This window comes from Xiphophorus couchianus, chromosome 4, assembly GCF_001444195.1.
Source record: "Xiphophorus couchianus chromosome 4, X_couchianus-1.0, whole genome shotgun sequence".
Taxonomy (NCBI): domain Eukaryota; kingdom Metazoa; phylum Chordata; class Actinopteri; order Cyprinodontiformes; family Poeciliidae; genus Xiphophorus; species Xiphophorus couchianus.
In genome coordinates this window covers 1,531,992-1,557,870 of record NC_040231.1, presented here as the reverse complement: position 1 = coordinate 1,557,870, position 25,879 = coordinate 1,531,992, and the positions used below count along the sequence as shown (strand labels likewise).

The 25,879-nt window shown below is 45.9% G+C and overlaps 1 protein-coding gene across 7 annotated transcripts in view; it reads right to left on the bottom strand.

The window, feature by feature from the left end:
• The window catches only part of LOC114143663 (SH3 and multiple ankyrin repeat domains protein 2), a 187,670-nt gene that overhangs the window by 42,334 nt on the left and 119,457 nt on the right, over positions 1-25,879 (bottom strand). For all 7 annotated transcript variants that reach the window (XM_028015920.1, XM_028015922.1, XM_028015924.1 and 4 more), the window contains exons 13-16: positions 17,079-17,218; positions 15,145-15,258; positions 5,825-5,906; positions 177-259 (exon numbers count right to left, since the gene is read on the bottom strand). In XM_028015920.1, the coding sequence (XP_027871721.1) occupies positions 177-259; positions 5,825-5,906; positions 15,145-15,258; positions 17,079-17,218 (419 nt within the window). The remainder of the gene's footprint in view (positions 1-176; positions 260-5,824; positions 5,907-15,144; positions 15,259-17,078; positions 17,219-25,879) is intronic.

The window sequence follows — 25,879 nt, the reverse complement described above, 5'->3', positions numbered from 1 at the left end:
ATTCATGGTTTCTATTCTAATGCACAAACAGCCCGACATGCACAGAATTAGGGTCATAATCTGGATTTCAACGCACACAGCAGCTGTGCCGTCAAGTTATTTGTTGGTATAAACAGAATTTGGCATTTAACTAAATCTGTCACAAACAAACAGCCATGAATGAGCGAATCTCCTACCTTTGGCCCCGCGCAGGACGAAGCCGAAGCCCTCATTCTCCTTCTTCTGGAGCACCACCGTCTTCTCATCCACCACGCAGTCACTGTGGAGCAGATGCCGAGCAGAGCGCCCGTTAGCACAGCCCATCATCCGCAGCATAGCCACGGACGCCCTGCCCGAGTGGAGGTTCATGTTGCTGGAGGAGAGCTAGTCCGGCCGGGGCAGGGCAGGGCAGGGCAGGGCAGGGCAGGGCAGGGCAGGGCAGGGCAGGGCAGGGCGCCCCCACCCCACACCACCACCACCACCACCGCCTCCTCCTCCTCTGGCTCTAGCAGCCCGAGCGGCCCCGGCAGCCCTGCGACAGCATCTCCGGGAAAAAAGACGAGCCACAAGATAAAAGAAAATAAAGACAATAAAAATAAAGTGAAGAAGAAACGACGGTGATGGCTGCAGCCGCTGCGTCTGGAGCGGAATCTGCCGCGCGGTTACCACTGCCGCTCCTGCCGCTGCTGCGGAGGAGCCGAGCGGCGGTGCGGCAGTGCGGCGCCTTCGAGGAGACGCGACATGAGTCTGGAGGTTGAAGGCGGCTCAGCGGCTCATGGTGAGGCGGGGAGGAAGGCTGCGGCTCGACGGGAAGGCGGGCAGGGAGGGAGGAAGGGCGGCGGAGGAGAAGCGGCGTGGAGCGGCGTCGGTTGGAGACTCCGCAATGAGAAACCACAGCAACAGACTCGGCGGAGAGATAAGCGGAGTGGGAGTGGGTGGGTGACAGCACAGTCATTTACCGACTTCTTAAAAAGTGTCTCTGTCTGCCTGTCTGAGCAGATGACTGAGAATAAAGCTGCGGATCAGTTTGTTTACATTACAGCCTTTAACTAGGACACAAACATCTGAAAACCCTACAGGAAGCAATAAAGAGGGTTGGAAATAGTTGAAAACACTTTTTAACACAATTTCAAATCCTCACCAGTTAAAACCATTTCTATCCCATCTGGAGTTCCCCAGGGATCTGACCAAGGGTCCATTTATGACCCACTTCCTTCCCATCAGAAGTTAATAAGAAAATTACTAACAAAATTAGAAAATCATTAAAAAAGTTCAGTTATTTTAGCAAATCAATTGTAAAACTGAGACATTATTCTGGAATTCTAACACTGACTTGTGATTATTGACTTACAGCTAAATGAAACAGGAAGTTATGAGAATGAACAAAAATGGACTTTTAATGCAGAAATGTCAGATTATTCCAAACCGATCACAGCTTCTGTCTTGACATTAATTCACAAACGTTTTCTGTAAGGACGGTAAACCATAAACAAGCTGGTTGTTTACAAAGTACTTAATACAGGCACATTAACAGAAAGTTGAGTGGAAGGAGGAAATTGCTGCGAAAGTTGCAGCCTTGAGAAGAACGTGAAGCAATTCCTATTCACCTTAAGCAACGTTGGCCTCCATGACACGCTGCATTACTGCAGTAAGTCATACAGAAGGAGTGAATACAAACATGGACATATTTCTGCTTTTCGATCTGATATTTTAATCTGATATTTCGATCTGATATTTTGATCTGATTTACTTCGGAAGCACATTTGAATTTTGTTGCTCTGAATGCAATTGTTCTTTATACTTTGAGTTTGACTTTTTCCAAATAAATTACAGAGGTAAAAACATTTTTTAATGACATTTTCATTTATTGAGATTCAGCTGTAAAATGCTGATAATTAGCTTCACTTCCAATAGAGTATAATCTGTAATTCAGGAGTTCTTGGGATGTTTGCTTCCTCAAAAGCTTCAGTTTAAATCTTTGCTTGCTAACAAATCCTTTAAGTCCTTTTATCATCAGCGACAGAGCAGATAAAACCGTAATCATCGGTTTGTGTGGCACACTAGAAGCCGTAAACATGGCTGTGTGTTCATGCGATGTGTGTGAGCAGCAGCTGTGGCGCTGGAGCCTCCGCTGCTGCAGCTGCAGCTGTGTTTATGAGGAATCCTCCATCAGGTGATGAAGCAGCAGCTTCTCCAGAGCAGCTCAGGGAGCCCGTTAGGTCTGACTCAGCTTTACGCTGCCGCGCCTCACATCCTTTCTCTGAATTTTCTCCGTTCACTTCCTGCTAACCTCCCTCCTGCTAACATGCCGTTTCTGGAACACACATGCAGTAAAAAATGGTGCATTCGGGCTCTGGAGACGTCTGAACCAAAGGTTAAGTTTGCTTTTATGACTTGGGGCGCCTGCTGCAAGGTTGCCTCATTCATCTTGTATCTGGATTACAGTAAACAGACACGTGGGATAAGAGGGAGAAAAGACAGAGACGGAGGAACGAAGGAGGAGAAAGAGCGGTGACCGCCGTCCTAGCAACTGTTCCCTTAGCAACGCAATCTGTGTAGAGAGGAAGGAGGCCAGCTGATGCACCGAAGGTTACCTCACAGCATTCCCTCACACACACACACACACACACACACACACACACACACACACACACACACACACACACACTCTGTGCTAATCTGAAATCTGGCCTCTGTATCAGGCCAGCAGCCTGAAAGCTGATCCAACGTGTCATGTTGTTCAGCAACAAGCGGGGAGGGCCAGCAGGCTGCAAATAGAGCTGAGCGTGCAGCATGCATGGGAGGAAATGTGAAGCATCTCATTGTGAGCTCCACCGTGGGAGTCTGCAGGGTATTTATAGCGGCTCTCTGAGCTGCATGGTCAGATTTTCATCCCTCCACATCAGGAATCTGGAGATCCGGAGGTGAGTTATTCAACTCCCTCCTTACATGAGAAGAAAGCCTGAAAATCAGCCTTTCATTGTGACCCGTTAATGGCGTTCCACAGAGTACTCTCCGTGGCGGTTTCCTTCCCGCCGGCTGCATCCATTTGTGCCTGGTGACTGAGCAATGCCACCGCCATCATCAGCGTTTTATCCTGGACCGCTCAGGGAGCTAATGCAGCGCGGATGGAGGCTCACATCTGGAGTCCAGCCAGCAGCGCAGCAACATTCTGCAAACTAGGAGAGTTCCTGCATCAATAAGCATCAAACGCTGTGAGAGAGTTCATGGGAAAACTCGTTTCTCCTGCTGAAAATGAAATTAGACCCGTTTTCCTACTTCCAACAAAGTTTTAGACAACCTGACCTTTCCTTTGGAAATATCCCGGCTTTTAAGTTTTTATTCCTGCTGCAAAAAGCTTGAACTGCTGATGATGGCTTTTACTGAACTGCTATATTTATAAACTTGTTCAAAGATTTTAAATGATCTTCAGGTCAGGAGGCTGGACAGAAACCTGGCAAACAAACGGCTGAATGTAAACTAAGAGATCATCATGTTTTACATAGAATGAGACAATTAAAAATAAATTAATAAAACTGGCTTTACACAGCCACGTGTGTACGGTATTATTTTATAAAACAATGTTACGGGGATATTGGTTTATATAAAGACTCGGCTACATGTGGACAAGGCCAAAATAAATGAAACATTTTTAAACATTTGATTAAGTTTGGATATCTTCGTTTGATTTCCTGGTTTCCTCTACCAAATAACACATGATGGCAGCTTCTCCCGCCTCCTAAACATCACAGTAAGCACGTAAACATGGACACGTCCTGATGAAGACGTCTCCACTCCCTCTCTGTCCCAGCTGCCTTCTAACCTGCAGAGATTCAGCACAAAGCGCACAGTTCTCGTCTTCAAGTGCATTAGTCAGGATTACGGGGCTGCTGTCAGTGATCGATCGGGTCTACCTGCAGGTCTGGTTTCATCTGTGTGAGACCTGCTGCCTGCCCACACACACACACACACACACACACACACACACACACACACACACACACACACACACACACACACACACGCACGCACACACACACACACACACACACACACACACACACACACACACACACACGCACACTCTGAAGAAGATAAATTCCTCCTTCCTTCCCCACTGGCAGCTAAAAAACACACACATACATCTTTAAAGAGGAAAGAAAGGCTTGACAGGAGGACCACAGCGTTCCATAAAAAGAAGGAAAAAACCTGAGTAACGTCTCAGAAAGAAAATAACAACCATTAGGGATGTTTGCTCCTTCAAGGAAAAAAACCCTGAAACCTTCGGACCCGGAACGTCGCAGAACCTGGAGTCTGCGTCATGATCCGCATTTGGCCGACAGCTTCAGCCCTGCTGTGTGATGCATGGCAGACACGCTTCACCTTGACCCACATGGAGGAGTCGGAGCTCCGGCCTCGTAGTCCTGCCAGAGCACATCCAGCAGAGTAACGAGGAAACGCCCTGTTACCGCATCATCTAAATCATTTCCCTGGGTCTAACGGTCCTTTAAAGGTCTTTAAAAATAAATCAAAATGATAGAATCACTCCATATAGGTTAGAAAAACATCTGCACTGACATTTATTTGTTTGTTAGAAAAATCTGCTTGCAGTGATTAAAACTGGAATTAAATTTTTTTTTTTTTCCTGAGAAGTTTTTGGGAGTTTCCATTGAATTCATCTTGGTCCAGAAACGGTTCTGGACTCTGCTTTCAGCTCATCTCTAGAAGAAAACAAGTTTTCATCCCTGTAATTCCTTTATTTTAGTCCCAATCAGTTTATGAGTTTGTTAACTTGTAACTTTTTCCAGTGGTTCAGTTTCATTTCTCCAGCACAGCAGTCATGCTAACCATTTGTTTAGCTAACGCTAAAGCACTGCACCAACATGTTATTTAGTGATGGCTAATGCTAAAGCGCTAAGTGACCAGTGACCAAAGCCCTGCTGTGGTCAGTTAGGAAAATCAGCAACTATGAAACTGAAACCATGAGTGAAAGGTCATGAAGCGTCACTTCCTGAAGCTTGAACTGTACATGTCAGAGTGTAATGACAAATTTGAGCCACTTGAGGGCGATATACTGTGTTGCAACACATGTTGAAATCAGCACTTCAGCGAGTTAAAATTAGCTAACTCGCTAAAGTTAGCTAACCCAATTCAGGGTTAGCGGAAGGAGTTAGCGATTTAACGTTAGCCGTATCCTAAAAGCGGTTTTTGAAGAGACCCACTCTGAGACCGGTCCTGGTTCTAATGGAGGACCTTTCCTGTTTAAACAACACGGCACCAAATCATCCCACTGTCGCCATGTGCTTTCTCAGGAGAGATTGCTGCAATTACGATCAATTCACTTTGACTGTATTTGTAATAATATAGACTTCATTAGATCTGAATCTGACTGAATCGTTGGACCCATTTGTCTGAATAAAGTTAGAAAATCATGTCTGTTCCTCGGTAACGTTCGCAGAAACAGAGTTTATAGATTAGATGTTTTAAAGAAAGAGATCTGAGTTCTCTAGGACCGGATCAGAACCTTCCACTCAGCCCATTAACATGCTGCAGAGGTTCACCAAACTGACTGATTCTTTTAAACAGAATTAGTTCAAAGCGGAGCCGGGATTAGACTCGATTTCTGCTGCGACCCGGAGGAGAACACATCCATCTTCGTTCCTGCTGAAGCTGGTATTAAAGCGGACCTGACAGCAGAGGAGAGCGGACCTCAGCACCACTGCGCGTCAGGATCCAACCGTTCACTCAGAACTCGGTCAAACATTTCAACCAATTTTCCTTTTTCTGAGGAGACAAAACGTGAAGACAGACGGAGATGAATCGGTGGCACAAACGTTCAGCTCACCTGGAAGCATCGAAGCTGTCGTACGAGCCCACGGTGTAATGTCTGAAGAGTTTCCGTCTGTCGGCCCGGTCCGCTCGGGAATCTGAGAAAGAGCAAAGCAGAACCACATCAGAACCACCGTCCACTTCCTGTCTGCTTACAGGAAACATCTGGAAACGCCTGCAGTAAGCAGGAAGTAGCAACACGCTAGCAGGTTTAACGCTGAGCAAACAGTTGGTCTAGAACTTTAAACAGAACCGAAACCAGAACTGGACCGGGTCAGGAGACACGACTGAGTCTCCTGTCTGTCCCTCAGGGACAAACGGACGGACGCTTTCGGATCAGGTTCATAGAATAAGGAAGAAGAACCATCCAACGCATCCAACCAACCATCCATCCATCCATCCATCCATCCATCCAACGCATCCAACCAACCATCCATCCATCCATCCATCCATCCATCCAACGCATCCAACCAACCAAACAACCATCCATCCAACAAATGATCCATCCATCCATCCATCCATCCATCCATCCATCCATCCAACAAATGATCCATCCATCCATCCGTCCGTCCGTCAGTGAAATAATTTTGCCACAAAAACATGTTGGGTCCAGAAATATCTCACTTCAAACACAAAGCAGTAAATTAAAATCTAAATCTTGTTTCATAAACTCTTTCTGGACAAAGATGGAATAAAAATTCAGACGTTCTCTGCAGCGACATGCTGGTGGTTTTAGGTTCCCGTGGTGCTGGCGGAGAATCAGGTCTGTGGTGAAACATGGTGCCAGTGCATCCAGACGTGTTCGCTCCGTGTGTGTCGAGTGTGTGGTATGGCGGCCAGCTTGACCTCTTGACCCCATCACACGGATCCTGACCCGTGGGTGAAAACCCAGAGCAGAGAGGTTTTCATCCCGGCTGAAGGTCGTCTCAGGGTCGGAGCTGAACTGGTTGGTGCATCAGACCCAGAGGAAGAGGAAACAGCAGACTGACATGGAGGCAGCTGATCCTCAGTGGCGCCCCCTAAAGGCAGCAGGTGGAACATGAAGATGATGTTTTTCTCTTTATCTGGTTGTCTGTTAAAACAAACTTTTAACACTTTGACATCATGATGTTTGTGTAAACAATGTCGTCGGTCGGATTCTCGTTCGTTTGTCAGATTAATCTTCATCTCCTTCCCTCATCTTCCTCCCTCTTCACATGTTCCGTCACACCAGCTGTCACTGGTTCACCGAGACGGCGGCTGAGGTCATCGCTGCAGGAAGGCCTTCCTCCTCTCCCTGGTTCTGTTTCAGGTCCGATCGGGTCGGATCAGACAGGATTACCAGGTTTTCTTTTTCTCTGTTTTACTGAGAGGAAGTGATGAGGAGCGAGGAGGGGATCTGACGTCTCCGGCATCGCGGCGGTCCATAGCAACGGTCAGCTGGTTTCTATGGTCACAGATCAACAGGGACACAGCAGCCATGTGTCTCACCAGGACACAGAGTACTCGCATTTGTGTGAAAACATGTGCATCTGCTCCGTCTGTGGTTGTATCACCGTCCTGTCAGCTGTGTGTGTGTGTGTGTGTGTGTGTGTGTGTGTGTGACTGATTCTGCTCTGGGTTCCTTCCAGGCCCATTTTAACCCCAGTTTTCCTGCCTATTTCAGTCTCATTGTGGCTTTGAGCTCGAGGGAAAGACGTGAGAATGAGACGGGGGAATTAGAGCAGCAGGAGTGTGTGTGTGTGCAGCGGGACACACACACACACACACACAGCTGCAGCTGGATGTTCACCAGCTTGCTGCACATCTGTAACAGAATTAAATTAGCAGGTTTTATTTTTTTAATTCCATGGAAGTCGTGATGAAATTTAGGTTTGAAAAGCAATCATGCTAGCGGCGAGTGCCGGTCGGCGTCTTTGTGGTTTAGATTGTTTCATATGCAGATGTTTCAGAGTCGGTTGCAGCTGCAGCAGCTGCAGGAACCAGACGATCCGTCTCCTTCAGGATGAGGTGGGAACATGAAGCCAAAATGGACGCCAAGCTCAGCGTAACTTAGATCAGAAACGCTGAAGAAACTCTGGCTTGGCCTTAAGCTGGTTTTTGCAGGTGAATGGAAAACAAAACGAGACTGAAAAGGTTTCGGTTCCCAAACATCTTCATGTCAGAGTGGAGACTCAGAGAGTCACTACAGACAGAAACATGAGAACTCCAGGAACAGAAACTAACATTCTGCAAGATTGGACTTTGGACCGACTCACCGAAAAATGTTTCATCTGAGTTCTGGATCTGACTGGAGTCCATAAATGTCAAATAAATAGTGTTTACTGCAGAGAGAGGCTGTCTAAGGAAAATGATAAACTATCCAAAAGTTCAACACGAAAATAAACAAGTTTATTTTGAGAAAAAAAAAATATGAGAAAAAAGTTTAAAGGTTTCAGAAACGCCTCAAAAGCTCAGATCTGGAGATGAAACGATTAATCAGATGAATCAATTATGGAAATAATCATCAACTAACTTAGTCATTCATTAATTGTTAACTGAAGTATACAAACTCAAAAAAGGCAATATGGTGAAAGAACAACACAGTCAGAGCCAGAACTGTACAAAAATATATACATTTTGCATTTGAGTAAAAAAAAAAAACAAAAACATATCTATAAATCTGTTCTACCCAGAACTCCTCCTTTAGCTTCAAAAGGCTCAAATTCTGTGAAAAAATCTTCTATTAAGCACCTTTTGCTGTCAAATGATTAATCTGTTCATGTAAAATGAACCGTGGGATCAGTCCCACACTGAGCTTTTATCATGTTGATGTTGGAAGCATTTCTAGCTGCAGCCTTTGCTACCAGTGATCAATGATCACCGAAGGAATGCTGTCGTTGCTTTTAGCTAGTAAAATGTTCTTTTAAAAGGTTTCGTTTGTGCAAAACTTCCTCAGAAACCTCACATGATGCAGATTAAACCAGGGATGATGGATGTTGGCGGGAGACGATACTCCTGCCAAAACGATGAAACACTGACTGGAAGAACACAAACTTTTCCCAGAGTCGGGTTTGAACTGGGATCTTTTTTCGTTTCTGCTGCTAAGCCAGTGGATTTGTTCCTGCTTTGGGTTTTAGAAAAGATCATCTCAGATTTCCAGCTGCTGCAAACAATTCAACAGAGTTCAGGTCAGTCCAAACTGGAGGAATATTCTCTCTTCTTCCAGCAGCCGCAGATTTTCCTTTGGAAGAAAATAAAAGCAAGACGACTGGAGTCCAGTCTGCAGGTCAGTCCTCTCCTCCAGAGAGGAAACGTTTCCTCCGGATGTCAGACTGCCTCCAGTGGCTGCTGCTCTACAATAATCTAATAGATTAAACTGATGAATGTAAATCTGCTGCTTTCTGATCCAGGTTGAATGCTAACCTGATGTTAAACTGAGTTCTTCTGCTTCTGTGTGGAAGCTGCGTGTTTCCAGACCTCTGAATCGAGCCGAAGTCCAACCGGAGCGTGTGTAAGCGAGCTTTAATCCGCCTGCATCACTTCTATTCAATTAGACGGATTAGAGGCTAAACGCCTTTAACTTAAATCAGCGTGTGTGAATTTCTGTGAGAGAGGGAAAGACGGAGGCTGATGGAAAAGTACAAATAAAAACTCCAGAAACATTAAAAATGTCAAACTGGAAACATCATGGATTTAGAAGGAGCTGCCGTTTCCATCAGAGCAGCTCCCACTAACACGCTAACTCTTCACTACAGACGGAGCACAAAGGGACTTCATTTCTCCAGTCCTGATGAATAAATGATGATGTAGGCATTGAATAATTACGCGACTCACTGGCAGCTTTAAATGTTTAAATATTTCTTCTGCAATCGGCTTGTTTCCCTGGATTATCTGGAGCTAGCGTAGCGAGTGAAGCCGCCATTAAACGGTCAGATTGGCATGCTTCTCCCTCCGCTCTGTGACTCTGCGGGTCCAGAGTCAGATCGGGTCGGGCCGCTGCAGGGAGATCCTGCTGCCTGTGCAGATTTATAGCAACACTCAAATCCCAGAGGAAAAATGTTCCAAACGGGAAAGAGCTGGAAAAACGGAGACAGACCAGGTTTGTTCTCAGGATCTGATCTGCAGAAAGTCAGAACCATCCAACTGCCTCAGGTCTCCTCCATGGGCTGCCACCTTATCGTGGTGGAGGGGTTTGAGTGCCCCAATGATCCTAGGAGCTATGCTGTCTGGGGCTTCATGCCCCTGGTAGGGTCACCCAAGGCAGACAGGTCCTAGGTGAGGGACCAGACAAAGTGCAGCCCGAAGACCCCAATGATGAAAGAAAACCTTGGACTTGGTGTTCCCTCGCCCGGACGCGGGTCACCGGGGCCCCACTCTGGAGCCAGGCCTGGAGGGGGGGCACGATGGCGAGCGTCTGGTGGCCGGGCTTTTACCCATGGAGCCCGGCCGGGCTCAGCCCGAAGAGGAAACATGGGCCCCCCCTCCCATGGGCCCACCACCCGTGGGAGGGGCCAAAGGGGTCGGGTGCACTGTGTGATGGGTGGCGGCCAAGGGAGGGGACCCTGGCGGTCCGATCCTCGGTTGCAGAAACTGGCTCTTGGGACGTGGAATGTCACCTCTCTGGTGGGGAAGGAGCCGGAGCTAGTGCGTGAGGTCGAGAGGTTCCGGCTAGAAATAGTCGGTCTCACCTCGACGCATGGCTCTGGTTCTGGAACCAGTCTCCTTGAGAGGGGCTGGACATACTTCCACTCTGGAGTTGCCCGGGGAGAGAGACGTCGGGCAGGAGTGGGCATACTTGTTGCTCCCCATCTCGGCGCCTGTACGTTGGGGTTTACCCCGGTGAATGAGAGGGTAGCATCCCTCCGCCTACGGGTGGGGGGACGGGTTCTGACTGTCGTTTGTGCTTACGGGCCGAACGACAGTTCAGATTACCCACCCTTTTTGGAGTCCTTAGAGGGGGTACTGGAGAGTGCTCCTCCTGGGGACTCCCTTGTTCTGCTGGGGGACTTCAACGCTCACGTGGGCAACGACAGTGAGACCTGGAGGGGCGTGGTTGGGAGGAACGGCCCACCCGACCTGAACTCGAGCGGTGTTCTGTTGCTGGACTTCTGTGCTCGCCATGGATTGTCCATAACGAACACCATGTTCAAGCATAAGGGTGTCCATATGTGCACTTGGCACCAGGACACCCTAGGCCGCAGTTCGATGATCGACTTTGTCATCGTTTCATCGGATCTGCGGCCGTATGTCTTGGACACTCGGGTGAAGAGAGGTGCGGAGCTGTCCACTGACCACTACCTGGTGGTGGGTTGGCTCCGGTGGTGGGGGCGAAAGCCGGTCAGACCTGGCAGGCCCAAACGTGTTGTGAGGGTCTGCTGGGAACGTCTGGCGGAATCCCCTGTGAGACGGAGCTTTAACTCCCATCTCCGGCAAAACTTCGAACACGTCCCGGGGGAGGTGGGGGACATGGAGTCTGAGTGGACCGTGTTCCGTGCCTCCATTGTCGAGGCGGCCGATCGGAGCTGTGGCCGCAAGGTTGTCGGTGCCTGTCGCGGCGGCAACCCTCGAACCCGTTGGTGGACACCTTCGGTGAGGGATGCCGTCAGGCTGAAGAAGGAGTCCTATCGAGCCTTTTTGGCCTGTGGGACTCCGGAAGCAGCTGATGGGTACCGGCGGGCGAAGCGGCATGCGGCTCGGGCGGTTTGCGAGGCAAAAACTCGGGCGTGGGAGGAGTTTGGAGAGGCCATGGAGAAAGACTTCCGCACGGCTTCGAGGCGATTCTGGTCCGCCATCCGGCGTCTCAGGGGGGGGAAGCGGTGCAGCACCAACACTGTTTATAGTGGGGATGGTGTGCTGCTGACCTCTACTCGGGATGTTGTGGGCCGGTGGGCAGAGTACTTCGAAGACCTCCTCAATCCCACCAACATGCCTTCCACTGAGGAAGCAGAGCCTGGGGACTCTGGGTTGGGCTCTCCAATCTCTGGGGGCGAGGTCGCCGAGGTGGTTAAAAAGCTCCTCGGTGGCAAGGCCCCGGGGGTGGATGAGATCCGCCCGGAGTTCCTTAAGGCTCTGGATGTTGTAGGGTTGTGTTGGTTGACGCGACTCTGCAATATCGCATGGACATCGGGGGCAGTTCCCCTGGACTGGCAGACTGGGGTGGTGGTCCCCCTGTTCAAAAAGGGGGCCGGAGGGTGTGCTCCAATTATAGAGGGGTCACACTCTTAAGCCTCCCTGGCAAGGTCTATTCAGGGGTCCTGGAGAGGAGGGTCCGTCGGATAGTCGAACCTCGGATTCAGGAAGAGCAGTGTGGTTTTCGTCCTGGTCGTGGAACACTGGACCAGCTCTACACCCTCAGCAGGGTCCTGGAGGGTGCATGGGAGTTCGCCCAACCAGTCTACATGTGTTTTGTGGACTTGGAGAAGGCGTTCGACCGTGTCCCTCGGGGAGCCCTGTGGGGGGTTCTCCGGGAGTATGGGGTACCGGGCCCTTTGATACGGGCTGTCAGGTCCCTGTATGACCGGTGTCAGAGTCTGGTCCGCATTGCCGGCAGTAAGTCGGACTCGTTTCCGGTGAGAGTTGGACTCCGCCAGGGCTGCCCTTTGTCACCGATTCTGTTCATCACTTTCATGGACAGAATTTCTAGGCGCAGCCAAGGTGTTGAGAGGATCCGATTTGGTGGCCTTAGGATCTCATCTCTACTTTTTGCAGACGATGTGGTCCTTTTGGCTTCATCAGATCGTGATCTGCAGCTCTCGCTGGATCGGTTCGCAGCCGAGTGTGAAGCGGCCGGGATGGGGATCAGTGCCTCCAAATCCGAGGCCATGGTCTTGAGCCGGAAAAGGGTAGAGTGCCTTCTCCGGGTCAGGGGGGGTGTCCTGCCCCAAGTGGAGGAGTTTAAGTATCTCGGGATCTTGTTCACGAATGGGGGAAGAAGGGAGCGGGAGATCGACAGGCGGATTGGCGCAGCGTCTGCTGTCAAGCGGGCGCTGTACCGGTCCGTCGTGGTGAAGAGAGAGCTGAGCCAAAAAGCGAAGCTCTCGATTTACCGGTCGATCTACGTTCCCACCCTCATCTATGGTCATGAGCTTTGGGTCATGACCGAAAGAACGAGATCGCGGATACAAGCGGCCGAAATGGGTTTTCTCCGTAGGGTGGCTGGGCTCTCCCTTAGAGATAGGGTGAGAAGCTCAGTCATCCGGGAGGGACTCAGAGTAGAGCCGCTGCTCCTTCACATCGAGAGGAGCCAGTTGAGGTGGCTTGGGCATCTGGTCAGGATGCCTCCTGGACGCCTCCCTGGTGAGGTGTTCCGGGCACGTCCCACCGGGAGGAGGCCCCGGGGAAGACCCAGGACACGCTGGAGAGACTATGTCTCTCGGCTGGCCTGGGAACGCCTCGGGATTCCCCCGGAGGAGCTAGAAGAAGTGGCTGGGGAGAGGGAAGTCTGGGCCTCCCTTCTGAAGCTGCTACCCCCGCGACCCGACCTCGGATAAGCGGAAGAGGATGGATGGATGGATGGATGGATGCCTCAGGTCTTCTCCACAGGGTGCCGCCATGTTTGCTCTGATGTCCTGAAAACCAAACCGTCGGATGGTCAGGATCTTTGTTCTGCTGAAAAACCCAGCGATGAGGAATGTCCTGGTTTTACTCTGCACACCAACAAACCTACCAGGACCTTTAGAGGGGAATCTGTCCCACAGCATCACACATCCTCCACTGTGCCTGACAGTGGTCATCGTTTGTTTGTTGCAGCAAATCGTCGCCTCAAACAACCAAACCTTGTTCTTACTGTATGTATTTGTGTGTATAATAAGATTTTATTTTTCTATTATTATATGGTTTGACATAAAGCAACAAAGGAAGAAATCCTGTTCTATCAGTTTATGTTTGTGATGGTAGGACACAAGGTTTTTTCTGTTGTATAATGGTTGTTATGGAGCATGTTCTCTTGTGTTTCCCATGTTGAAGAGAAATGGATCAATGGAAGCAGGAAAATAAAAGCCGTTTATTGTCAGATTATGATGCTGCAGTAAAAGATGAATTTATCTGAATTTATAGAAAATCACAATCACCCATCTATATTATTATCGATCAACTGCTTTACGGCTGCATGTGGCAGCACAACTCACACACACACACACACACCCGCCTGCACACACACACACACAGTTGACCCGTGGGTTCGACTGAAGCTGCCTCTGAAAGGCTCTCTGCAGGACGCCATACTGTGGTCCCATTTCTGACAGGCTTTTCTTTGCAGGCAGACCTGGGGGCAGCTTGGACGCGGCGCCGCATGAGGGAGGCTTTCCCGCGCCAACGGCCTTGGGTTAAACTTTAAAGTGAGCCACACAGACGAAGGCAAACAGCCAGAGAACAAGAGACGCCCCGGAGCATGGCTGGCGCTCCTCCGGGGGAAGAGTTAGACCAGAGAGCTGAGGGATGTCCGCCTTGTGCTAATCTCAATAATTAAACAAAGCAGGAAAACAGATAAAAAACAGACAGAGAGACCGAAGACATCTCAAACATCTCCTGCAGAATTTCAGTCAGGATTTACAGCACAAAGTGGACATTTACGGGGGACGGAGCGTGCCGTGAAATGTTCATTAGCTGCCACCCATAGGAAATAAGAGCACAGCTGAGTTAGCAGGGCAATGTAGCGCTAAGCTCAGCACACAGCAGCCTGAGGGACACGGGAGAGACGGGAAGACAGAGAGGAGGACACACATGCAGCTGAAACACGGGCCCCGTGCCGTCACACACCAAAACGTTTTTATGGGATCTAATTAAGTCGTTAAGATGTTTGATTAGCAAGTTAATGTTCACAAATGAGTTCTGAGTGTTTAACTCCAGCTCGGGCGTAAATCTCTCTGAGACAGAAGTTGGTGCAAAAATTTTAAGGGAACGTTCCAGAAAAACATCAAAGTGCAAATCAGTCAGGAAACGACCTGATGTGGACCTGAGAGAATGTTCTGCTGGGAAACTCTGGGTCACCCTTTCATTTCCTGAAGGTTGTGGCCTCAGCTAGCAGCTAGCAGCATGAAGCTCCCTGTTACACACCAATCACGCTCCGAGTAGAAAAACAAACAGCTTGAGGTTTTTTATTTGGCCTCTAAATCCTCCACATCTCTATGAAATCGAGTTTTCGGGAACGGGTCCAACTCTTTGCACCCCCACCTCACACTTCCAGGGTTAGCATCTGCTGCTAACATCTTGGTGCCTTCAGGCGTCTGGTGGAGTCCATGCATCAGCGGGTCAGGAGTTACCGCTGTCATTCCCACTCATGAAAACATTCAGTTCACTTATGAACAGAAATTTACAGAGAAAAATCTGAATGATGGTTCTGAACTGGAACCAACCCGCCCAGCTGATGCTACTCACAGGTCCTTTCCTCGGTGGCCTTGGCCGGGACTTCCTCCACGCAGTCGGCCGGAAACCAGCCCACCTGACCGCGGGCGCTGCCCTCCCAGAAGCCCCCCTCTCCGATGCTCAGAACTGGGGGGAGAAAAAAAATTAAAAACTTCATTCAAACAGTAAAGTTCAAAATATGAAGTTCCAGCAAAGAGATCAAAGTTAAGTCGAGTTCATTTCTCTTTTTTTCACAATATTATTACGTATTGTCAAATGCCATCATCAAAATCATCAGATATGATTTGAATGTTCCAGTTAAGTTTAATGAAAAGCAACTTTAACCAGGTGGGATTGGACCTGCGTTTAAAAGAACTCAGAGTTTCAGCTGTTTTTATGGAAGTTTGTTCCAGATTCATGGTAAATAGAAGCTGAAAGCTTCTTCTCCATGTTTGGTTCTGGATCTGGGGATAGAAACCAGAACCAGAACCAGAAGACCTGAGAGTTCTGGACGGTTGATACAACAGCAGCATGTCAATCCAAAGGTAATCAGATACATCAGCTGCAGTGGTCACCACTGCTAACGTTAGCTGTGCTAACACCAACATGGTATTTAGCAGAAGCTAATGCTAAAGTACTGAATGCAGCCATATTGAGACCCATCATGTATCAATAATACAACATGCTATAACATCACCGTCAGCATGGCTGATTTTACTGTTTCACTGCTAACAAGACATGTAACAACAACATTAGCATTATTGCTAACTAGCCTGACAGGATACATTAGCATGGGTTAACTAGCCTTCACTTAGCTAACATGATCTGCGTGGACCAGCATCACTCAACAGCTGCTCTGCAGCACGTCACTGTACAATGGTGTGTTTAAAGACGGCTCGGAAAAAACCATTACCACATGCTAACAACGGTTGTAAAGGCTGAGAAAAGCGCGGTGGACATGTTACACCCATGTATGTCTCTGTGTCAGTTTTATGACGGATAATCATTTCATTATGGAAAAACCAATAGGTCAAATAAATCATTAAATAACCAAAATTAAATTAATTTTCTCATTTTATTTAACTTCATGTCACAGTAGACATATTTAATGAATAATGAACACCCTCTGTTTTCCTGACATCACGACGCTGAGTCTTTAAAGGTCAAAGGTTAATCTGGCAGAAAGAGTTAAAATAAAGCTGAAAGACGTCCATCTTTTTTAATCTTAATGCATGGATGGAAATCTTCATCCTTTGGCTTAGCAGAGCCAGGTCTTAGTGGAGCCTCTTCCAGATAACATTCATCTCTCATCCTGTGAATCTCTGCATGCTGTCTCCACTCGTCTCTGCAAAGTCCTCAGACTTTCCTCTAACTGGCATTAAATAACAAACGCACACTCCTATCTTTTGTCTCTTCACATATTTTTGTTCCTTATTTGTCCAGTTTTTAAGGATTAGCTCCGTCTTCTGTACCAGTCAGCTTCTCTCTGCAACCTTCACAGGAATAAAGTTGCATCTTTATCCTGCATCCAAAATTATCAAATGTGTCTCAAGTTTAGCTGTGAGAACTAAATTTAAAACTAATTTATTCTTCCAGACGTATCTTTATTTCTAAACTCATATTGTTCTTTTCCAACAGCGTCTTTTTATGATCTCAATAAATCTGAAACATTGTTTTCCTGCTTATCCTCTCTGGAGTTTCTTCAGCCATGCTGGAGATCGTAAGGTCTGATTCTTACAATTTACTTTGCTTTTCTACACACAGTAATAATTCACATTTACTTAGAACAAACACATCTAGAAATCTCTGATCCAGAAAACACAATTCAAAGCAAAAGGAAACAAATCTTAAAATCTGTGTTTGTCTGGATGCAAATTTGGAATATTAGCTTAGATTTTCATACATTTTTTGCATGAAAATCTATTGTCAGCGTCAGGGTAAAGTCTATCTCCCACAAGCTGACTGACCTTTGACCCTGTCGCCTTTGTAGAGGTTGATCTCTCCCTCAGCCTGGACGGAGTAAGAGCGAACCACCACAAAGTGTCTGCCTGGAACGGCGCTGTACAGCTTCCTCCTGGGGCCGAGCGCCTCGCCGTGACCGCTGGGGCTGAGAGAGGAGGCACAAACAGGTCAGGACAGGGGTCAAAAGGTCAGGACTAGAGGACACGGACCAAAACCGTCAACACCAGTTACTTCACTTTGAGACTTTGTTACTTGGACATAAAACTTTATGTTCCTCCAGATCCAAAACTGCAGAAATCGCTAAAAAATACACAAATAAAATTTGGCTTGTTGCCTTGTGTGTTGGTACAAAGTGCCCTGAAGTGTCATGGAAATCAGACTCCCGGTTTTCAGAAATTAATAGTTGCATTTAGACAACATGTTTTGTCTAAAAATTTTATTTGAAAATTTGGGAGCCTTATTAAATTTATCTAGATGCATCTCTTATCCCAAAAACTTAGCAAAATGTTTCTATCTTTTATTTTTTGAGAGGAGTTTGAGGTGACTGAGATTTAAAAGTAACTCTTTGTGTTATGTTGACTTGTTTATATATGTTTTGCAAGTTTGTTCATTTATATAAAATCATAAATAAAGTTAAATAAAGTAAAACAAATAAAATAAAATCTTTACAGGAGAAACACTGAGAGTCAAAATGTGTGCAGACCTGTGAAGATTAAAAACCAGAATCTCTGAGTCAGGTTCTAGATTGTTTTTGTCTGTTTCTTTTGTCGCCTCACAGAATCAGAACCCGGTTCTGACCCACAGAGCCCATCAGAACCCACAGAGCTGCTGAAAATGTCTCACCTGACAGCAACAGATCCAAGGATTGATGTTTACTTTTAAAAACGCCTCCAACGTTTCTAAGACTCTCATTCATATACAGCAGGATACCATGGTGACATAGCGCCACTTAGTGGTTAGTATTCATAACAACACCGAAGGAAAACATGGCCTCAATGTGACCGATAATCAGCTGAAGCTGTCTGTGACTGGCCATATTCCAGTCAGAAATGAACAAATATTTTATTCTAAAAGCTGTTTCTGAGCTCAAAGTGTCTGAGTGATGCTGTGGGAAGAAGAGAGGAGAGGAGAGGAGAGGAGAGGAGAGGAGAGATTGTTCTGAACAACAATCTGATTGGTCTGACTGAGAGAGGAGGCAGCAGGAAGGAAAACTAGGAGAATAAAAGAGGAAGATGGAGAGCGGGAGGGAGGGACTGTTTGCAGTAAGTGGGTCACCTTGTCCTGCAGACTCCACTCCTCCTCGAATGTTTGCAGGCCTTTGGAGATCTAACCCCATTCAGAACCTACTGAGACTGCTCGCATTTTCCCAGGGAAAGCCACGGACAAAGCCGCAGCCGCACTCCGAGCGGCTGGAAATAGCGCCTACCACCGAGAGGCCAACTCTGCACTGAAGCACAGGAAGTGACACGGAGCTGTGAGGAGTGTTTGGATTGAAGGCAGAAACAACACGCTGCTGCAGATCTCCGCTCTGCTAACGATTTCAGATTAAAGGTTCAACACACAAGGAGAAACGGGGCGAGCAAAGACAGAACGGACACAGCAGTGAACGGTCCAGTTTACTGAACCAGTTTGGGTTCCACATGCAGTTCTGTTAGGAGCAGAATAAGATATAATATTAGCAGAATAAAGTGATTTTCATAAGAAAACAGCCTTGATGGAGTTATAAAGATCTGACATGACCAGTTCATCTAGTCGGTGTGATTCTTTCTTCTAATAGATTTAGTCGTTTCGTTTTAAAGTCTTGTTAGCCTCACAAGATGCTCAACATTACTTGTTTTAATTTTTTGCATATAAGTTATTATAAAATTATGATTTTATACTCTTAATATTGCAACTTTGTCACATTATTACAACTTTATTCTTTTATTATCACTTGAGAGGTTTTTATAATCATATTAGTAAACTTTATTTTTGTATTATTATGACATTCTCGTGTAATTACAACTTTTTTGTTATTACCACTTTATTCTGGTAAGTTGATTAATCTCATATTATTATTACTTTATGGTAACATTACTATTATTCTTGTGTTATTGTGAATATTTTTGTGTTTTTACAACTTTATTCCTTTTCATTTTGTTACGACTTTATTCTTGTATTATTACAATTTCATTCTCATGTTAAGATTTTTAATGTTGTTCTGTTCTGGTAATATGATTTTGTTTTACACACTAATACTCCGTCTTGCAGGTCAGTGATGGGAAGATAAATTATAAATCTGCCAACAGCTGACATGTCTACAGCCGCCACCAGAGGGCGTAAGAGCAGCGGTGTCCCAGGCAGTAGCCGAAGCGTCCGACGCATCAGACAGGATCAGCGGTAAAATTAGAGGGTTGGAGGAGACAGAGAGTCAGAGAACCCGGTCAGTCAGGGAGGTGTACTGGTGTTCCAGTTTCCTCAGGGTGGATCCAGTACGGCCATGATGGGACACCAGCACTCATCACACCTCGCTGCTCCGGCTGACAGATGCTAACTGCCTGAGAACAGAGCTGCTAACAGAGCAGCTAACTGAACTGCTAACTGAACTGCTAACTGCTAACTGAACTGCTAACTGGTGACTGATATGTTCTGGGTTTCAGCATCACTAAAAACAGTTTTTATATTTTTAAACTCAGCTGATGTTTAACAATCTAAACTAAACCTTCAGAGATGGATTAAAAAAACCTTAAAACACAAGAAATGTTCATACCAAAAGCTGATTATTCCTCCTCCATGCAGCAGAACCACATCCTCACTCTGATCAGCTCTGCCCTGAGATCCGGTCCATGAGAACCAGAACGAGGATCAGAAACCCGAACTGCAGCAGGAACGAGCCGAGCTGATCACAGACTCCAGACCTCACCATAATCCTCCACACAACGCCTCCCAGGAACTTTAATCTCCTCAAGATCCACAAAACAATCTTCAATAATTCCCCATCGACCAATCAGCAGCTACTGAAGATAAAAATGCACCGAAAATAGTTTTCCTGAATGTTTCTGAAACAAAACTCAACATAATAAAATTTTCTTTTCTGGATTTTCTGACATGTTTGTGTCTTGATAAAACTCAATATGACAAAATATTCAGTTTCAGATGAAGCTAAATTACACAGAATTAGTTTTTTCATCAAACGTTACACCAACCCCCTCCTGCTGGTGTAGGGATTATGTAATCCTCATGTTTCTGCTGTAATCCCATAATATGACCCACACATGACCTGTAATAATCTAGCATTGGACAGAGTATTGTTATGTCAACAGTTATATTAAAGATGGTGAAAGGACCTGAGCAGCAGCTGCAGCCTGGTCTGCATCGCTGCTGCTGCGCTCAACAAAAACACAGCAAACATTCTGGACCTGCAGCTCCGTGTTCAGTTTGTTCAACCAAACAACAAAAAGAAAATCTGTCAAAAACCTGATGCTAACAGCCGAGCACGGTGGTGGAGGGCTGGTGATGTGGGCTTGTTTTATTAATCAGAAACCTGTGTGACTGAGTCTGAGTCTGTCCAACAACATGATCCAAACACAGCAGCAGATCTAGAACTGAACAGCTGAAAAGAAAAGAATCAAGGCCTAGTCAAAGTAAGCACCTCGACGTGAGGAGTTTTTATAGAACAACTGGACTTTTGCAGCAGATTTCTGCTATAAATCTGATTTATCTGATGAGCTGTCACACTCGTCTAAAAGACAACAAAATGAATCTAAAGTGTTTCGATTTTAACCAGTTGAAACAATCAGTTAAAATATCTGATTATTGTGTTTGATCCTCTTTGCCTCTCAGCAGAAACATGTGGAAGATTTAAAATCCTCATAATTAGACAGAAATGTCAAACTCAGTATTTACTCTTCACAGGGGTGTGAATACTTTCAGGCAGCAGGAAATTATTTCTCCCTAGTTTAGATGAACTCCAGTTAATCCAGACTAACAAAGAGACCAAACTGAACTGAGCTGGAGGGTCTGAAGGCAGTAAAAACACAAATCATTAGTAATGACGACTTTCAAAAAAAACGTTTTAAAGTTTAAAGAAATGTGTCTGGACATTTTCTGTTTCTCCTTTATTGGGAAGTTCTTCCGATGATGCTTTTCATCTTATGAATCTTCCATAAAAGTCAGATTTGTGGATTTGTGAAGTTTTCTGCCAACACCTGAGCTGGGAGTTTCTGCAGCTCCTCCAGAGTTTCCTCACGACTGCTTCTCTGTCTAACCAACAAACCTGTGAGGCCTTCAGGGAACATCTGGGCAAACCGAACACAGCTGGACTCTGATGGGTCCCTCTGCATCTCACTTTCATGTCTTCCTGTAAAGTTTAACCGCCTCCTGTTTCTGTCCTGATGTCGGTTTTTAATCTGAGAATATAATTTCCAGGCTCTGAGTCTTTGCTGATTGTGTTTTCTGTATTCTGAACGAACGTGTCGTCTTCATATTACTTTATGACCCAGTCAAATCAAATCAGGCGAATTTCATAATCGCATTAAAGTCGCAGAGGAAATCTGCTCCGCGCTGTAATTGGGTTTGCACTGCAATAAAACTGCAGAATTTCTTCAAACCGTGATTTCTTAATGAAGTTCTGCGCAGCAGAAGCAGCGAGGCGACGCGGCGCGGCGCAGAGCGCAGAGCGCGGCCGTCTCTGGTGAAATCACAGAATATTAACGGCGAGATCTTTATGAGTCACATCGAGCAGAAACAGCCAAACCTCCGGCCCGTCCTGACACGGAGGACACGTCTCGTTTCTCACCACGGCGAGCTGGGAGGCGGTTGCCATGGCGCCCAGAGGAGTTACTGACAGCTGTCAGCGCTGGGTGGATGGAGCGGGGCGCGGAGAGAAAGCGGGTCTGCGGGCTCACATGAGGCCGTGTGACATGTTGAGTGGGAGCGGAGGGAACGCCACAGAGAGGCTGTCATGTGTGGGCGGCGGCCAGGCGAGGCGGGGGGCAAAACAAAGACTGGAAGAAAAAAAGAGGGAATTATGGGAGTTTCTGACAAGATCTCAGCGTTACGTCTAAACTGCTTTTATTCTGAGGTTGATCAGAATTTAAGGGATTTTACAGAGTCAATAAATAAATAAGTCCAACCTCATTCAACACAAACTTCACAGCATTAAGTGAAAACACTTAATGCTGATTAATGATTAGCATTAATCTAACTCTTTAACTAGCAGTGCCATAGTGTCCATGACCAACACCCTGGAGATAAACATCAGTTGGTCCAGTTTTATTTATGGTTTTGATACAATATGTTGAACAATGTCAACACCGTCTGATAAAGTTGCTAATGCGATTTATCATGCAAACCTAGTTTTTCTTCTTTCTGCAGCTTTCTGCTGTTGGGTGAAGTAAGCAACAAAAAATGCTTCATATGAAACAATCCAGTTAAATGGTTGGTGTAAATAATGAGCCTACATGTTTAATACAGCAGAGCTTCGTGTTTTTAACAGTGTTTTGACTCAGGAGGACAGAAAATGTGAAGGATTTTCTTGTTTTTATTCCAATAATAAAGAAATGAGATGCTGTAATGTGGTGAACTCTGTCACTAATTGCCTGGTTTCTGTAAGTGGGCCAGCAGAAGCTGAGCAGAACCGCAGCTTCAAATGTCCCTGATATCTAACCCTGATAGGCGAGGAGTGATTAGGTTACAGACCTACATTGGTAATAATGTTCTGTTTTATAATTATCACCCAGTAGGCCGTCGTTTTCTGAGCTTTAAGGAGAATCCAGCAGTAACAGAAGCGGCATCCAGTAGCATAAATTAATCATCCGGATCCATTTTCTCCGGTCGGTTTAAACGTCAGCTGACACACGTGTTAAACTGCGTCACATTTTTTCTGTCATCTCAACTCACTGCCAGCGAGAGAAGCATCGTTCCTGCTGATCCGTGTGTTTGTCCTTATCAGCAGCATGCACATTCCCAGAGAGCAGACCTTAAACACAACGTGTCGACTGAAACAGACGATCAGCAGCTGCTCAGACGACAAATTAATCCACAGCTGGGGTAAAAACAGAGACATAAACGGCGGTGAACGTCTGTGGTAGCAGAGCTGCTATCTGCTGCCTGGTTCTGGAGGACATCAGGCGGCTCAGGACGGATTAATCTGTCAGTTACCGACAGCATGAGCACGGTCGCCACGGCAATCAGGAACGATGGAGTGATTAAAACTTCTGCAAACATGCTGATGAGGCCGAAATACACAACTCCAACTATCCGAACACCATCAGCGAACACAGGCAGGAACTTTATGGACTTAAAAATTCAGATGGGAATCAGGAAAATAGACTTCAGCTTAACTTAGTTTGTTATTAAATAGTATCTGAGGATTTTGGGTGAAATATAAAAGAATCTTCGGACTTTTCCTTGGTTCTGAATTTTGTTCTGGACCTGAGACAGAATCTGCATATCTTCATGTAAGGCTGGGCAATAATGATGTAATATTGTCCTCCATGATCTAAAAATAGCAAAGTTTTGCTCTGGTTATTGCTGTCAGCTGCATACAGACACATTAAAGCATCAAACTAAGGTTGTGTGTACAGCACTTCCTGTACAACTGCTGCAGAACCGATTAGGAGGACGTGAGACTCGGTCCGTTCAGCATTTTAACCAAACAGGACAAACGGCTGTGAAGGTTTATTTCCTTCATAGCTTAATGGGAGGACATGGAATGAAGTTTGTTTCTTGGTATAATTCTGCAGTTTTCCAGATCTGACATGTAAAATAAAAAAGTGCTGCACAAATTTACAGTAGATGTTTCTGCAGAGATCAGAGATTTAATCTAATCCAGGATGAAGGATGTGGACATCTTCACTCAATCAGCCTGATTCACATCCACACATTTTCTTGGTTAAATTAATGCTTCAGTCTGATATGTTTTTATTTTTTCAGATGTATTTTCAATTATCTGCTTTAGCAAAAAAAAAATGTAATTCTCTGATTTCAGAGAGCAGAAAAAGTCAGATTTTATGACTAAAGCAAGGCGTCCCTTTCACTCGGGACGTTCTGCAGCTTTTCACACCATTTTCAGTTAGTTGGTATAAAACATGAAACGCATCCAAACATCATGTAGGTTTAAATCTTGCATTATGTGATTATAAAGAGTTTATCTGTTGATCTGTAGGAGGTGAGAAAGAAGTGTAATAAGAATGAAAATATAACAAAAAACAACTGATGAAAACAACGAATGTCTGAAGTCAAAACCAAATGTTTTCCAACAAAACACTTTGGTAATTTATTCTTTTTATTGGTTTTCATTTTCATTTCTATTAACCTCTCTTCAAAGTGGGGAAGAAGAAATGATCTTTCCACCACATGATAACGGAGGAAAAAACTGCATGTTAATAATAGAGGCATCTCCAGTATAACTGGTAGAAGTTGTCAGAATCCCAGGAAAAGCCTTTCAGGTCTCACCATCACAAACGTAAACAGAGTTTCAATCACAACCAGGTTTAAAACTCCACAGTTTGGTTTGTTTTCATCAATTCAATGAAAGAAGCAGCAGAAACTCTGGAATCGAGGTCAAAGGTCACACTAACACAGTTTCCTGTTCCCTCAATGCAACCAGTCCATGCTGATGCCAGTCAGCCAAACAGGTGACCGGGATCCCATCTGGATTCATGTTTTCTGCTCAGACTGACGGTTTCTCCACATGGAACGCCTGAAACGCCGAGACAGAACCACAGAACCACAGATCGGACCGATCTCAAATCATCAGGGTTCGATTATCATCATAGATTCAGCTGTTTATTTCCACCAGCTGGGCTCAACCAGTCTTCCTCCAGAAGCTGTTTGGCTCCCGTTTGCTGGTGAGAAGGAGATCAGCTGATCGGGGCTGTAGCGTTCACAAGCGCCGTTTATTTTAAACAGTGTTAATAAACTACAGCTGCGATTCTGGGAATAATTTATGAGGTTTAAATTTAGGTTAAATGATTAAATGGATTAATGATGAAGAAATGATTATTGAAATAATCAACTAATTCAGGAATCTACAAAAAAAAACATATTTTTCTGTAAATCGGTTCTACCTGAAAAAACAGTCAACAGATCAGTCCTGCATTAAAATGGTGTTAAAGGAAGCAGAATGAGTCGAGCTTTTCACATGCACTTCTAAAGGAACGGTGTTCTTGCATCAATACAAGTTTTATTTTCCTATTTAAAGAACTAAAATAATCATTAGTTCCAGCTCTAGTTTAAAGGTCGTCATGAATGATGATCCTTCACAAAAACAGAATAAAAACAGACAGTAAATGAAGAAGCCATTTTTAATGACCAACTTGACTCTCGGTGTTGGAAAAGCGAACAGAGTCTTTTACAGAAACACGTTCGTACAGCGATACCCGGATCATGTGAAGCTGGAATCCAACCTACAACTTTCTGACTGCTGTTCACTTTGCTTTACAGCCGAGTCAGACAGAAACACGCAGAACTGCACAGAAGTCAGACGACGACTGCAGCTTCCTCCATCATCCTCTTCTCACACCTTAATGTAAAGGAACGTATGAGAACTGTGAGCTACAGAGAGTGGGCAGCGATCCGAGTGCACCCATCTGCCAGGAGAGCGGAGGAGGAAGAGGAGGAGGAAGAGGAGGAAGAAGAGGAGGAGGAAGCAGGGATCAGGTGTCTTAATCTGGATCGACAGTTACGTCATTCTCCCATCGTTTATCCGCCGCGTGTCACAGTCTGCTGCACAGATGCTGAGCAGGTTTCTGAATGAACCTGTGCATGCATACATCCACATGTAGCATCTGAGGCATCCCATAACCAGGCAGCCATGGCAACC